The sequence below is a fragment of the Ipomoea nil genome, unplaced genomic scaffold (assembly GCF_001879475.1).
Source record: "Ipomoea nil cultivar Tokyo-kokei standard unplaced genomic scaffold, Asagao_1.1 scaffold1407, whole genome shotgun sequence".
Classification (NCBI taxonomy): Eukaryota; Viridiplantae; Streptophyta; class Magnoliopsida; order Solanales; family Convolvulaceae; genus Ipomoea; species Ipomoea nil.
This window is the reverse complement of record NW_017617835.1, coordinates 3,676,025-3,692,117: the sequence shown is the minus strand read 5'-3', so window position 1 is coordinate 3,692,117 and position 16,093 is coordinate 3,676,025. Positions and strand designations below refer to the sequence as shown.

At 34.4% G+C, this 16,093-nt stretch overlaps 3 protein-coding genes across 7 annotated transcripts; 1 reads left to right on the top strand and 2 right to left on the bottom strand.

The window, feature by feature from the left end:
- The first annotated feature begins 5,575 nt into the window (after positions 1–5,575).
- LOC109186459 (basic leucine zipper 6) lies at positions 5,576–8,845 on the top strand. Its single transcript, XM_019336445.1, has 5 exons — positions 5,576–5,913; positions 6,713–7,357; positions 7,771–7,846; positions 8,187–8,313; positions 8,438–8,845. Exons 2-5 carry the CDS (start codon positions 6,846–6,848, stop codon positions 8,566–8,568), a joined length of 846 nt encoding a protein of 281 aa, XP_019191990.1. The 5' UTR covers positions 5,576–5,913; positions 6,713–6,845; the 3' UTR covers positions 8,569–8,845.
- Positions 8,846–8,966: 121 nt separating this feature from the next.
- Positions 8,967–12,223, bottom strand: LOC109186462 (charged multivesicular body protein 5-like). Of its 5 annotated transcripts, none has more exons than XR_002055140.1 (6): positions 12,048–12,223; positions 11,862–11,941; positions 10,510–10,661; positions 9,814–9,907; positions 9,287–9,609; positions 8,967–9,176 (listed from the first exon to the last, which is right to left on the bottom strand). XR_002055140.1 is itself a non-coding variant. In XM_019336448.1 (5 exons), the coding sequence occupies exons 1-4, from the start codon at positions 11,922–11,924 to the stop codon at positions 9,529–9,531; spliced, it is 390 nt and encodes a 129-aa protein (XP_019191993.1). In that variant the 5' UTR covers positions 11,925–12,036; the 3' UTR covers positions 8,967–9,176; positions 9,287–9,528. The 5 variants fall into 5 exon arrangements, 2 of the variants coding, with proteins under 2 accessions (XP_019191993.1, XP_019191994.1); XR_002055141.1 differs by lacking the exon at positions 12,048–12,223 and having other exon boundaries at positions 9,287–9,387; positions 9,493–9,609; positions 11,862–12,036; XR_002055142.1 differs by lacking the exon at positions 12,048–12,223 and having other exon boundaries at positions 9,287–9,322; positions 9,493–9,609; positions 11,862–12,036.
- Positions 12,224–12,950: 727 nt separating this feature from the next.
- On the bottom strand, positions 12,951–15,802 carry LOC109186457 (apoptosis-inducing factor 2-like). Its single transcript, XM_019336443.1, has 4 exons — positions 15,403–15,802; positions 14,562–14,818; positions 13,610–14,055; positions 12,951–13,360 (listed from the first exon to the last, which is right to left on the bottom strand). Exons 1-4 carry the CDS (start codon positions 15,501–15,503, stop codon positions 13,097–13,099), a joined length of 1,068 nt encoding a protein of 355 aa, XP_019191988.1. The 5' UTR covers positions 15,504–15,802; the 3' UTR covers positions 12,951–13,096.
- Positions 15,803–16,093: the final 291 nt, after the last annotated feature.

Below are 16,093 nucleotides of genomic sequence, written 5' to 3'. Positions count from 1 at the left end.
TAGGAAATAATTGGAACCCACCCATAATTAAGGTTTTTGGGGCCTAAATTAGAGGGGAAGAAATGTTTTTTTTTTTTTTTTTTTTTTTTTTTTTTTTTAGGAGGGGAAGAAAGTTAATGATGCGATTGAGTTGAGAAATAGTTGGGGATTAATGTGCAAATATTGGAAGGATGGGTCCTAAGTGAGTCTAGATAGAAAATTTCAAGGCCAAAGTATGAAAATGCATAGAGTGCAAGATGCAAAAATGTGGCAACATAAAAAATGAGCATTAAGGGTGTATTTGGTTGCACATTATTAGAGCAAAAAAAGGGGGGGGGGAGGGGGGTGGAAGTACCCAAGGGAGAGGGGGGCTAATTTTTCCCCCAACCCCCAACGGCTTTTGGGCGCGATGTCGAACTAGCCCTCATTCATGGCCAACTAACCAGCTGTCATTGTGGGTGGTCAATGGTGTAAGTTGGTCCAAGTCGTCTAGCTTCTTAGGCTACAAACAGGTTGGCAATTTGCAAGGGTATGTGGGTGGCTTCGATTTGCTAGGTTCCTTGATCCATTAGTCATGACCACGGTCTTTGCTCAAAACATAATACAAAAAGGGAGGCAACTTATCACTTCTAGACATTATCACCTCTCTTTTGCAACCAAGACTTCCACTTAACTACTTCACCTCACTTATCATTGGTTGTTGGTTATTCTGTCTTGATAGTAAGGCAGGTGGGCAACTTCCAACTAGCTTTCTAGTGGGTACGTAAGTTGGGTTGTACATTATGTCAATAGGCCAGTTTTAACTTCATATTTTATTATTCCAATTGTAGCACATTGCAATGTTTTAAGGGTTTAAACTCTTTTAAATATATTATTATATTTAACTCAAATTCCTAATATTATCTCTAATTTTATGGTGGATTCGGTCCATTAAAAATTATATACATATATTTGACAACTCTCTAAGAGCATGCTCGATGGTAATGGTATGCTTTATTTGCAAGTTTTTTATGGACATCAATTTACAATCCATTTGTATTTAATAGAGAGATAGAAATTAAAAAAGGCAAGAGAATTAGAGTGGCAATGCATGCTAGGGATTGCTAGCAGACACCTAGCATGTTGTTCAACTACACATTTTACTTTTTTTTTTTTTTTAGTTCTTTAGCAAAAATCTTTATTTAATCTTTCTTTCATGGCATCATCTTCTCTTTCTTCTAAAGTAGGGGAAAAAAATTATCAACAGGGTTACTCATCATTTACTTGCAACTAATGTTGTTGCATTGAAATGTATTGATTTGTGTTTTTATATTTTTACTCTTTTGTGTATTTCTCTCCATTATTTTTTTAAAAAAAACATGCATAAAATAATGTGGAGTAAATAAATATGTTGGCACTCTAGAATTTGTTGTAATAATTATAATATTATATGAGATTTAAAAAACAAAACTCTTTAATATAATTTTTTAAACCTCCCTTTTAGTTACACTTTTTTAGCCATAAATAAAGATATAGACATCGATATCATTCTTTTTTTTTTCTTGTTAATTGTCGTTATCAGAGTGGAGAGGAGTTTGTTTGTTCTTCTCAAGTCTTATAACATGGAAGATTTACATAATATAAATATATAATAGTGCAAATACAAGTTTTGGTGTTTTTTTTTTTTTTTCAATAAAAATGATTGTAGCCTCACATGGTTGCAATATACAATTCATATGCAAGTTCTGATCTGATAAACCGATAGTGGAGAGGCTTGCAGAGTATTGGAAAAATATCAGGATAAGGACGAATTTTGAAGGTTAGAGTTTTCATTTAATCAATTTGTTTATATACATTAAAAAGAAAACAACAATAAGAAGTTGGGTTGTTATGGAGTTTGGGCTTGAGCATAAGTACAATTTGATCACATGGGAAAAGAAAGAAGAAGAAAAAAAATTACTATGATAGTATGATCAATATCTTTCAAGTTTTATTACATGGACTCTCAATCTTTATTTTCTCACTTTTACTCATTAATGTGTCAAGAGATGATAAGTTATCTTCATTTTGTGGGTCCCAACTTCCAAGTAAAGGTGCCAAACAGACGAGTTAACCCGAAGTCTAGTCCATGCCCGACCTATTTTGGGTCGGCCTGGTCCGATACATTTATTACAATAAACGAACTAGGGCTAGCCCATTTATACTACGGGCAAGACCAGACTTTAATTTTTGACATATGGAAGTGGTCCGAGTCTTTCTCTGTGCGGTTAACCGCACGGTCTAGGTCCATCCCGACTAAGGGGAATCATCACTTGTGGAAATCGAACCCAAGTTATCCTGAAATTTTTCCATACAGAGAAGCTTATTTGTCACTTGATCTACCCTGTTAAGTTAGCTATACTTATTAATTAACTAATTTTTTTTAAAGGAACTAATATTTTATTTTAAATACATAGTAATTAAATTTTTTAAAGGCAAGTTGAAAGACCATTTGAACAACCGAGATACACACAAAAAGGTATAATCAAGTTGACAGCTATACTACCAGGACTATGTGGTCTAATGGTATCCGGGTTGGACTTCCATTTGGAAGATTGTGAGTTCGAGTCTCAGTAGAGGCGTTATTAGCTCTTTGTGAAAAAATATATGAACAGATACTACAATGTAATAGAGCTGTAGCATTCGAAAAAAAAAAAAAAAAAAAGTTGACAGCTATACTAATTAATAAACAACTTGTATTATCTTTGATTGATCACCAACCCCAACAAAGATTCACATCCCCCACTAACACACTAATTCCTTTTTCATTTGATTATTATAAAGAAATATAAGACAAACAACATATTATGGGTAAATTTTATGTTTTCTTTCGGTACAGTTCTAAAAGTTTAAATGCAAGTGTACTACCGTAAATAAAAATTTAAAAATTTATAGAGAATTTATAACCTATTAATCAACAAAAATTGTTGACATTGGGATGATTAATAACCTTGTGATCTAGTGGCACGAAGTGACTCTCCCAAATGAGAAGTCATGAGTTTGCGTAATAAAATAATTATATCCCAAAGTATATAAATACTATACTTTTTTAGTAGTATATATTTCAGAAATATAGCTAGTACAAGTTCTTTGTGTAAGATAATTGTGGTCCCTTGATCATCCCCACTCCACACCACTAATATGTGATTTCATTCCTTGCTCAATCAAGTTTCTCTTCAAAATATCTGCTTCATCATTATATTATTTTCCAACAAAACATATAAAAGTATCTCTTATTTTTTTTTAAAACATAACAATGCCAAAGTGGAAATAATCAAAATCTTTCAATGCCATTCACAAGATGGATCGCATCAGGTGAGAACACGTGCATCGTGCAAAACTATAAAGTGCATCATATCTTATGATACGTAAAAGTGCACTCAAGAAACATGTGAAATTTTAAAAGCGCACCACGAAAAACTACAACGCATACTAGTTTTTGAATTGCACACTTTTTACATATCATAAGCTCGATATACTCAGAGCTCTATACGAATAACTACAACGTATACTAGTTCTTGAATTACGCACTCTTTACATATCATAAGATATACTCTATAGTTTGTGAGTAAGATATACTCTATAATTTAGTGTGGTGCGCATTTGCACATTCACACCTAAGTGCTCGTTTTCATTTGATCTTTAACTCTCGGTTAGAGATGATATATATATATATATATATATATATATATATATATATTGGACATCTTTGAACAATTCAATATTTAAATAACACCCATCCATGTGAAGCTAGAGCCTTCCAATTCGTACTATAACCTTGCCCTCTTGTCTCATCACACCATACCTTGCATAACTTTAATAATTGTATTGACACGATTACATACATCTAAATTATTAGTCTTTAATTTAGTAGACAAACAAGGATTTGCTATGGCCAAAGTATTATACGTCACTCCATTTGCCTTAGCTTGGTCCTTTCTCCCAAGATGCCTTGTACCCATCAATGCAAGCCAACAATTTTTAATTTTCTCCCAACCTAAAATTGTGAAATTGGGGACGATATCTATATATATATATATATATATATATATATATATATATATATATATATATATATATATATAGCTCTATGGTATTGGCAAGTTATAGCATTTATATATACTTTGATTTAGTGTAACAAGTTTCCATTTGGTGCTTGGACCAAACTTCCAATAATATATACACAAATATTATATTGAGTTGTACGTAAAATTGATTTTATTAGTGTATATGCAAACAAAGCAAACTTAAAGGTGATATATATATATATATATATAATATTGTATTTTGAGATGCATGGTGGGAAGTTTAACATTATTTGGCTAAATAAAGCCTAGCTTGAGGAAGTGGAAATTCAAGATCATCAATAATATGCATAGTGCCAACAGTTTGAAGTTTTGGAGAAAAAGAAACATGTGTTGCATGCTTTATAATTTTCATACTTTAAAATTTAATAAATCTTGTTCTACAATATAATCTACGTTTACTTTAATAGAGTTTAAGGTAGTGTAATTGTAATTAAGTGAATCATAACCTGTAACGTAACGTAACCATGAAAGAGTTCCAAGAAATTAAAGTACTTTCATTGTTCGAACAAATTATGTGTTATTATTATTGTTGATGATATATTAAGTTTTTCAGCTTAAGCCAAATTTATTTTAAACTCTCGAATCCCTATTCAAGAGTTGTTGGATGAGGTAAATCGCAAGTCATCATGTCAATATTTATTATTATGTAAACTTTTGTATTTGTATTGCTCATATATTTATAAATTTGAACCCCAAATTTCCATTCTTTCATCGGAGACCGGTGGAGAAGGGTTGTGTCTCAACTAGCTCATAGGCCTCAAAATACTTGTACACCTTGCGACTACGTACTAGTAAAAACTTATTTTAAATTCGTTGACCAGTTAAATTATGCCCCCAAGAGTTATACTGCACGTGTACACACTCACACACACTTCGTTGACCAGTTAACGTGTACACACTCACACACACTTCGTTGACCAGTTAAATTATGCTCCCAAGAGTTATACTGCGCGCGCGCGCGCGCGCGCACACACACACACACACACATATATATATATATATATATATATATATATATATATATATATATAACTTTGAGCAATATTAAACAATTCTATATAAATCATTTCTTATTAATCACACCATTTATTATTATTATTATTATTATTATTATTATTATTATGCATTAATTCATAATAAATTTTACCACGAGTAATTCATGAAAAAAAATATTTATTTCTTTTTTTTTTTTGTCAAGATCATATCATATAATAAATATTATGTACTGACTTCAACTCGACTACAACTTCAAATAGTCCCATTAAATCACTATTTTTAGACTCTAATCTAACTCCCCTTTTCCATTCTCATTCCTTATAGTTAAAAATATTCCAACAGACAACAATTTTCTATTTCAATTTCTCAGAAACCAAACATGTTGTTTACTAAGATACATTTTCTGTTTGAAAAGAGGAGAAGAAATAAAAAAGGACAAATTTCCAAAAAACAAAAGAAAGAAAGATAGAAAAATGCATGAAAATCTGTACGCAACGTAAGAAATGGAAAAAGGGCAACTGAGCTGAGCTGTGCACAACTCAAACAAAACGCCATTAGTCCGTACAATCCTTCACTCAATGAGTATGGAGTCGCTGCGTCTTTGTATCGTATCCGTATCTTCCTAATTAAACCCTTCTTATAGCAACTTGCATCTCTTCTCTTTCTATATAAAAAAGAAAAAATCTTCAAGCTTTAGCGTCCCATTGATACCCAAACTCCGGCGTAAAACCTTCCACTCTCGCAACCCCTCCGCCGCCGTGCCAGCTCTCTTAATCTCCTTCTTCTTCTTCTTCAGGAAATACCCGTAAGATTAAATTCTAAATATATAAAGGTATGCCTGAAATTACCTCCAAGAATTTTCCAAAGCATCTTTCGTTTACGCTTTTTTTTTTTTTGGGTTTTAAATCTTGTGTCTGCTGTATTGGTGATTCTTGCGTTCTGGTTTGTGAAAATTTCGGGTGGGGACGATAAAGTCGAGAGCTTTAAGCCCTTTGTTCTTGTTTTCTTGCCTGGGATGGAACCCATTTTTCATTGATTTACTGTTTTGGTTTTCTTTTCTCGGTATTCAATCGAGAGAAAATGTAGATTTCTTATGTGGTTGCATTTTCTTTTCGTTTCAGTTTTCCTTTCTCTCGGATTGCTTTGAATTTTCTCCATTTTCTCAGCGGCCATTTAGGTTTTAGTCTTGGATCGGAGTTTTTAATTTTCATGCACTCTTTTTCTGCGTTTTTTTTAAAGCTATACTGTTCATGTTTTGAAGATGAAGGGGTTGTCTGTATATGATATTTTATTTCACTGAACTGACTGTTCATCACTATCTTTTTTTTTTTTTTTTTTTTTTTTTTCCTTTTGTAACATTTGTCCTATATGAAGATGGTAAGAGTTAGCAGCTTTACTGAAACTCTTCTCTGTTTTTAGATTGTAGCTGTTGGTTGAGTCAATTTCAGATGTCAGATCCCAAAGTTTTTTCTTTTATGTTAAATTGTGGTGTGTTCTCACAGTCTATGGTGTTCCTAATTTTGGTCTGTTTAAGTGATTCATAATTTCTTTTTCCCAATACAAGATTTGGGTTTTTGGTTTTAATGGCAGTTTAATTTTCATGTTCCTGTATAAATCTTGTATAAATTAAGGATGTAGGGTGGAGGCAGGGAGATGAGATTCAGGCCTGGTTTAGTTGATTTTGTTGTGAAGGGAGTAGAAAGGTGCTAAAAGAATGAACAAAAATTGGTAGGCGTTTTGATCCACCAATTAGTTTAACCGAACATGTCAAGGCAAGCTCATCTTCCCCCTCGCTGTCCCCTTCAGAAGAAAACCATTGTTTCCCCGACTTTGCACAAAGACAACCGGTTTAGGCCTCAGCACCATAAGTCTGCTTCTCAAAGCTTGATCATAGATGAGCAACCGGCATGGCTTGAGGAACTGCTGTGTGAGTCTGAATCGAATGGTTGTGGGGTATTACACAGACGGTCTGCTAGTGACTCTTTGACACTGTTGCCAAATCTAAGTAAACTTGACGAGGCAGAAGAATCTGGAGCTGGTTGTGGTGAATCTGATGATGGGTCGAAATCTGATTGTCTTTATGGTCCTAATTCCCCTCGAGGGAAAAGCAAAGTGACCTTTCCAGATAATGCCATCGTCTCAGCCCTATCAGAATACGTTTCTCAAAATGCCATGCAGTGTTCAGATTGGAGTCTTTCTTTTCCTGAAACTGGACAGCAGGATCCAGCCGGGGATTCCAGTGGCGAGAACAATATGGAGGCAAAACCGGTTAAGAGGTTAGAATCTTGACTCACATGTTTCTTATGTCATGGTGAATTTATGTTATTATCAGTGTTTGATTACATTATCTGCCTCAGCCTGTGTAGCATATAATAATGTAATTTAGACTTTATAGACATGAAAAGAGTGAACTCCTGAGGTCATGTTTTGCAAGTGTTTATTTATTGATTGTCCAACTTTCGGATTGAATAATGCTTAGCATATCTCATTTCTTTGGTTTTAATAGTTTGGCTGTAAATTATTTGATGCCCATCACCTATTCTGATTTGGGCTGCAGCAAAATCGTTACTATCAAAATATCTTGTGCGTGCTCTGAGTCTGTAACTTTAAGCGATACAATTGCTACTAGAACTGTTATTTTGGAGTGAAAAGTTGGGAATCTGACCATATCCCGGAATATTATATGCAGGCACCCTGGGCAGAGGTCGAGAGTCCGTAAACTCCAATACATTGCTGAACTAGAAAGAACAGTTGACACTTTACAGGTATTTGACTCCTTGTTATGGAAATGTCACATTGCATTAACCTATTATGATGCATAACTAATTTGCCAATCCTTACGTGCAAAAGGTGAAATCCCTCACCCTAGGGGCCCCACACCCTGGCTTTACAGGAATTGTGGAAGAGTTAAATCATGGTAACTCAGTGGCCCCTTACGTGGGAGGACCAATATCTGGTGCCTATAAAGAGCCACCCCCACAATGAGGGGGAGGGGGACCATGTTTTCAAGTAATAGAGATCTTAGGTGTTATTTGATAGTCCTCAATCTACCAGTGCATTGTGCAATTTATTACAATGATGAAGCGATAAACATTCGTTATGCAGACCCTAAGGTCAGACTTAGCTGCCAAAGTCGCTTCCCTACTTCAGCAACACATTGCTTTGTCCTTGGAAAATAGCGAGCTGAAGCAAAAGCTAATCCAGTTTCAGCAAGAAAAGCTGCTTGTCGATGGTAAGTACACAATGTATCGTGGACTGACTTTGTGTCTATTCAGGTTGCCATTTCTTTAGCGGCACAAAGAGACAAATAAGCAGTGATGAATTGTTATAAATGATGCGTTTACGTGACTTTGCAGCCCAGTATTGTTCGCTGAGAAAAGAGCTGGAGAGGCAAGTCACAGCGCCCAAACTTGAGGACAAGTTCAGAGCTAGAGGTGCAGAGACTTCATGGCAGATGCTGGACTTTGGGAAACTGGGTCTCAACTAGATGTTGCCGTGGGGCTGAAACGTCTGAAGTTTCCATGCGAGGGAGGAAGCTAATGGAGAAGACGACTAGAACTAGAATGCCAGGCTCCCATCACTCCAGACAGAATCCTGTCAAATGTAAATGCTCTCCATTTTGTGTAGTACTAGGATAATCCCAGGTGGAGAGACACATTTTCCACTTTTAACTAGGATCAATGTCATGGCTGTGATGGAATCAGACATTATATTTCATATCAAAAACAATGTTAACATCCAATCTGTTGGGTTTTTTTAGGGTACAACGCGATTTTATCCGACATGGAATGGAGGGCACTGATGTTAGCCTAAGTAGCATGAAAACAGAAAAACACTCAATCTTAAGAGTTTCTATGAATCATAAATTCATAAATTCTAACGATCTTTGCAAGTCTTTATAATATTATCTACACTGTCAATAATGTGCATTATTACAACAGATTGACAACCATCTATATCTGGAAGAACAAGATAGCAAGCAAAATTTATACTGTCTGCACAGCATTTTACATCAGCACTTCCAGAAACAAGATTCCTTAGAAGCCATGGATTGATGCTTGAGGGGGCAGTGGGCAAGCCTAGTTCATCTTCAACCTGTTAAGAATCACAAGTAAGAATTTGTCACTGTATCTTTACAGATTCTAATACATTTACGGGTCTATTCCAAAGAGCGGCTAATCACACTGTATGGGATCAAAATTTACCTGGGTGCTTGACCAATGACCATAGGTGCAGCTGGGCTGGCAAGTTAAGTTCAGATTCCAGATCAGGTTGCTTGCGAGATTGAAGGTCTACACGTCTGCTTCTGATAATAGAATGAAACTAATGGCCCAATGAAGCCTCCAAATCTAAATTGAGACTTCTTGGCTCTACATGAAACTCCAGGTCAAGTAAATACAAAATCCCTCACCTGAAACAAATAGGATGTCCTCCTAGTCTCCTACCGCTATGAGGGTAGGCAGCAGGTTCCAATCAGGTTACAGAACAAGCTTCGCCTGACAAGCCGTGAGTTATGCCCCATGGAGTGCTATTAAAAAAAAAACGCCTTTGCAGTGAATTTAACACAATGCATGTTAAGTGAAAACCAGAAAGCTTTAACATCTAAGTTCACAAGTTGAAATCTACCACACAGTGATATTTACATGATTAGAATAATACTTTGCAGAATTCAGGCATGCACTTCTCAACATTCATAAATAAGTGCATGAAGAAGAAGCTCAATTCAACATACATTTTTTTTAGCATCTTTGGTCTCCTCGGAAGCAGATGCAACTTGGTCTAGGTTGCATGTCTGATTGTACAGCATATCACGTTGACCTTCATACCTGTTCAAAATTTCAGGGACTGTTCATGTGCAAGCAAAACTATGACAAACACAATCAAATCTGCTCATAATAATCATTGCCCCACATTGGCACATTGTACTGAGATGTAGGGGATGTCACACAGAAACAGCACAATCATGCAGAAATTAGCTTGTTTGACTAATTTTGTGCATTTGCAAAACACTTTTCTACATCCCAGTTCTCATTTCAATTACAGAACTCACTGAAAATTGAACTGAAGTGATAATCCTGTTTTCTTTTTTAAGCACTGCACATTTAAGTCAAGATCAACAAATGTCGTAATATCTTCAACAAGCTATTACACCAAAAGATCCTTGCACATGCTAATATTTTTGTAAATTGAGATTCAATTACAGCACAAGCTAACTTTGATACCATCATGAGCTAATATTCTTAACAGTCCAAAGGTCCAAGTTCATAACCATCCCGGATAGCCCATCTTCATTAAGGGTGCAATCATCTTGAAAACTAAATGTTGGGATTCGCTCAAACATGACACAAAGTCATCTAACAAAATTAATGTGCATAAGATTTAGTTTGTATCCCTTCACACTCCAAACACAGAGAATAAGATTACTCACACCCTCTTTTGCTTGAGAATCCTCATCGCTCGAGCCTTGATAACCTCTTGTGCAGGACCCGGACGGGTCTTCTTTATCTGTTCTCTGCACCTTGCAAGTTCAGTATCTAGCTTCTTTATTTTCTCATCCACCGTCTCACCTCTTTTATTGATCTGGAAAACATGAAGAAAAATTACAAATCTCCTCATGCCAACAACTTACATTCTCCAACCCAAAACACTAAATTTTGCACCAACTTTTACACCAAAGAGAATATTATCTGGATATTCTTACACCAAAAATTTTTCATCACCAACCCATTTACACCAAATTCTTATTCATACACTGAAATAATTTGTATTCTTATAATTTAATACATTATTTTTTTTACTTTAATTATCTTCTGATCTAAAAACATAATAAGTCTCAATCCAAGTTATATCTTTGATTTATGTCTGGTTTTTGTATGTGAATAAAGTTATACATTTTACTTTAAATGTTGTACACTTCAAATTTATTGAACAAAATTGTCCCTACTACATTCTTGTTAGTCAAAACTACCCTTACACCTTTATAACTCCGTTACTATTTAATTCTTACATTGATGACTCCATCATTATTACCATACACTTATATCTATCATATCTTTTTCCTATTATTTAATTATCATTTTATTAAAATCATTATATAATTAATTTAATTGTTAGATTATATTTTAATTAAATTTCTATGAATGGTAAATCATATGTGTGTGTATATAATACATATATTATTTGCGTATAAATAACTTAAACTATAATTTTTAATTATTTATATTTATAAATGTTTAATATTGAGCATGAATTTTCGCGCATCGCACGTACAAAATGCTAATTTTAATATAAAATATAATTTTAATATAAATAATAACATTTTAAAATAAAATTTATGTTTTTATGTATTTTAATTTTAATTAATTTATAATTAATATTGATCTCATTTTAAACGTTTCAATGACATCTTTAAATCTTTATAATTTATTTCTAATAATATAAATTTTTAAAAGGAAACAATTGACAAACATGTTTTAAAAAGTTAGTGTTTTGGTGTCTTCCTTGGAGATGCCTGTACCAAGGACACAAAATATAACAATCCTACATTTGAAGAGCTTTTGAAGGCAAACCATTTTTTCTTTTACTTAATGCTACTAATTATGTTAGCCTCAAACTCAATCGCCTTAATAATCCTCAATAGCTTTGAACCAAATGCCTCCACTCACGCACACTAAAATTAAAAAATTAAAAAAAAATAATAAAAATCCCCTCTAACCTAAGCTCGCAATGTATACATATACAGAAAATAGAACTTAAAAAGTTTGCATAAATGTAATGTACCCGATCGGAAGTGTCTTGAATTGAAGCTTGTTTGTCTTTTTTAACGCCGAAAACTCTCATCATCTCTGACAGTTCCTGTTCTGCGGTGAGATTTAGGGTTTTGAATTTCGTCAGAAAAAAAAAAAAGAAAAAAGAAAATGGAGAATCGAGTTCGAGAGTATATGTATACGGATTTGGGAGACAAACCTCAATTTGCGATGATTTGAGGACTTGAAAATTGAAATTGCGCAATTTTCCTTTTTTAGCTCAGACTCTCAGAGCTCAGCTCTCTGCTCGGAGCAAGAGTTTTGTCTTTCGAGATCCGCTCACGTGTTCGGCACGTGCGCTCGTCCTTCGGTTTCAATTTATTCCCGCTTCAGTCCTTAACGGCCTCACACAAATTATTTTCGAAAAAAAAAATAAAAATTCCGTATTAGGTATGTTGTTAACTTTTTATTTGATTATTTTTATTTTTATAATTTTATTGTGATTGTTATATTTAATTATTTATTAATTTTTTCACAATTTTAATCTTTAATTCAAATTTAAAAATGATCAAATTTGTCTTCAAAAATCTATCCAATTACTATTACTATTTAGCAATATTTTTTTTAATAATGAGAAAAATTTGTAGTAATTATCTAAGAGTGTAGTTCGTATAATAACTCAGTGTTGAACATATATATATATATATATATATATATATATATATATATATATATATATATATATACATAATATATAAACATAAATGTGCAAATCAACTATCAACTTAGACTTTTAGTTAAGATGGAACACATGCTTCAATTTGGTAAAGAGATTATGATCCACGTGTTGCTTAGAGTCCATAAAAAATAATTAGCCCTTACACGTGAAGAAGCGTATTGAGATGAAACACATGCTTCAATTCTCACAACTAACACAGAAGAGGTAAACATGATTGGTTCAACCGATAAGATATTAACTATAATCAATTATGGTGTGACACTTGCCACCAACTAAAATAACGGAAAACAAACCAGCCAACAACACAATCGTGATTGAAGTCTTTCAAAATTATGGTTCAACAAATAATTATACACCTTAGCTTTCATTATTACAAACTCCAACCAATTCTCCCAAACACATATTCTCATGCCATTTACCATTGTCGAAATCTTTCATTAACAGAAAATGAAACAAAACAAACCACCCAACAACACAATCCTCCCCTAAATGCAGCTACAATGTAACAACTGTGCAAAGACTAAGAAGGCTTAGTTAGATTTTAGGCCAAGTTGTTTCCTCGTCTTCCCAACAAACAAGTCACTCGACTTTATCATTCCCGGAATACGTCCGGCCAATGTCACACACTTCACCTGCATCACGGCTTCTCGTCTCCCTAGAGAAACTATAGCCATGGCTGAGCCCATGGGCTTATATTTAGCCAGTTTCTGTTCCCTTGCTCCGAATATCAACGACTTCAAGTTCTTGGCAGCCACTGATGCCTGCGCTTGAGCTAGAAATCCTTGTTTGAGTTCCTAAATATAGTAATTTGTAACAACGTGTTAAGAAAGAAAGCATAGGGAGCGGGGAACCCAACCATACATAATACACAAAATCATTATCGATTTCTTTTACACACCCCAGAGTCTGATCTTTGTATTAGAATTGAAAATCCTTCGATTTGAAGCAAACAGAGAAAAATTATAACTTATAAGTAGAATATGAATCTGGCTCAAGGAGAGGAAAACAAAAACAAAAGGGACAAAAGAGAAGAGATTGCTTACTTTGGTATTAACAATGTCTCCAATGGCGAAGATATTGTTGTGACCCTCGACCCTCAAGTTGGAATCGACTACTAGCTTTCCATGAACGTCAAAGCTATCTTTCAAAATGGTATTGTTTAGCCACGATGTACCAAATGGCTTACCAGTGCAGAGAAAATGGCAATCGGCAACAACAGTTTCTCCACCAGATAACCGATACACACCATTAGAGGCAGAGTTCAATTCAACGGACTGCCCCATGATGACCTCAACATTCTTTGAAACTAACCAATCAAGTGCCTTTTTGCCAGCCTTTTCTCCGAGGAAATCAAGTAACCTTGATCCCCGATGCACAAGTATCACCTTCTTATCGGGAAAGTCCACAGCTATTTCACCAGCAAGTTCTACACCTGTTGGCCCTCCTCCAACTATCAGGACAGAATTAGCAGATTTGATCTTTTCATGCTCTGTAAACAACAAAACGATACATCAATGAACAACTGAATCCCATACCTATTGAAAAGACACCCTGATTGGTAAAAGAGTTAGCTTATTAGCCAATTTTGGCTTATTTGACCACTATTAACTGTTTGACTTAGTTAAAAAATCAATAAGTGTTCGGTTAATCAGCTTTTTGTAACTCCAAAATGCTAAAATTCAAAAGGCTACTCAAACTCTCAAAGCAACTTTTTCAATTAGCTTTTTGAGAAAAGAAATTATACCAAACAGCTATCAGCTAACAGCTAATTTACCAAACACTATTTTTACAATCAGCTAATGTTATCAACTAGTTATACCCTCTAATTAACCCAATCAGCTAACGGCCATTATTGTGAAATCAATTGGCTAAGCAATCTCTCCAATCAGTGTATAGACATTAATCAGGTTATAACTACATCATGCTTTGATGATTTGAAAGCCCGGGCATGAAGGTATTTAGTCAATACAGATGACATGTTATCCAAGTCCGCACCTGTTTGGTAGAAATCGAGCCTCTCTTGTGTTGTAACAGGACCATCTTCCATATGACCTGTCGCAACAACAAGATAATCATATGCAATTAAGCGGCCTTGTGCTGTCAACACTTCACTGTCTGTGATGTCAACAGCGGGAGATGAAACAATGCGTGCATTATGAAGGTACTCGTGGTGGTTAATCACTGATCTTTTCGCAAATGATGGTTCAACCATCGACCTTAAGCTCGCCCAGGTAATCTCGAAATACTCCTTCCTGCAGTATTCTATAGTTTGATTAACCAAGCAAACACATGAAATAAAGAAAAACAAAACAAAGTGCAACACGATATACAGAACATATATTTCAAAATATTCAGCATAGTTCATAATTTCAGACACCAAGGAGAAAGTCGAATAAGTTCAAAAACGACATTTTAACCTACACAAAGTTCACATTGACACCCATAGAAGGCAAGTTTCATTCTTATCTATTGCTCCATTTTTTTTTTTTTTACTTTACTTGCATTTTGCATAACCCTTCACCCCAAAATGTTTTTTTTTTTTCTTTTTCCTGGAATCTCACAGAAAGGAAAAGGTCAAACATGCTTTGATCATCAATATGCTAGCATAACTTTCATGCCTAATAACATTTAAAGAGCTTTTTTTTTCCCCTCTCTCTCTGCATTGGACCTTTGATTAACTCAAATTTGACAGCAATCAGCTTAGCTTCAGAAATGTGACTTTAAAATCAACAAAAACCCTTCAAAATTAACATAAACTAGATAAACCACATCAATGTCAACTTCACAACTGAACACAAAACCCATGAATCAATAAAGGGAGTACATAAAAACTCACGAATCAATGAGGACAACGTCGCAATAGTTCTGAAGGGTATACGCGAGAAGAGAGCCGGCAACTCCTCCGCCAACAACCACTACCCTTTTCTTCCCCTCCATTGAACTCTCAATACCCACACTCCAAAATCAAATGCAAATTCAGGAAAAAAAAAAAAAAAAAGTGTACAATTCGAAGCAAGAACGGAAGCTGATTTCTAATTTCTGTGGGAAATTCTGAACGGGAATCGCGGGTGTTTATATACGCACGCAACAGCAGGGCTCTTGATTGGGAAACAATACAAGAAATGCAAAAGGGAATTCTAGAAGGATTGAAAAAGCAGACTTCCTGGCTGTTTCTCTACAGAGACGAAAACCCAGCAAATTTTAGCGGATTTTGGATAGTGGACAGGTCACAGGTTAACAGGTTTCGTGTTCACGTTCTGATACGGAGTATTTTCTTTTTTAGTTTATTGCGACGGCGAAGGCGAACGTCAATTTGGTTTCGCCACCCTCCGGCCCTACTGCTAGGACTTAAAAAAAAAAATGAACATAAATAACTTATCAATTAATTTTAATTTATTTAACAGTTATTAATTATTTTTTTTTGAAAATAGTTATTAATTATTTGATTTGATTAAATAATTAATATAAATATTTAATTAATTAAATTTCTGTAATCATTTATTCACTCTAAAATGTTAAAATTTAAA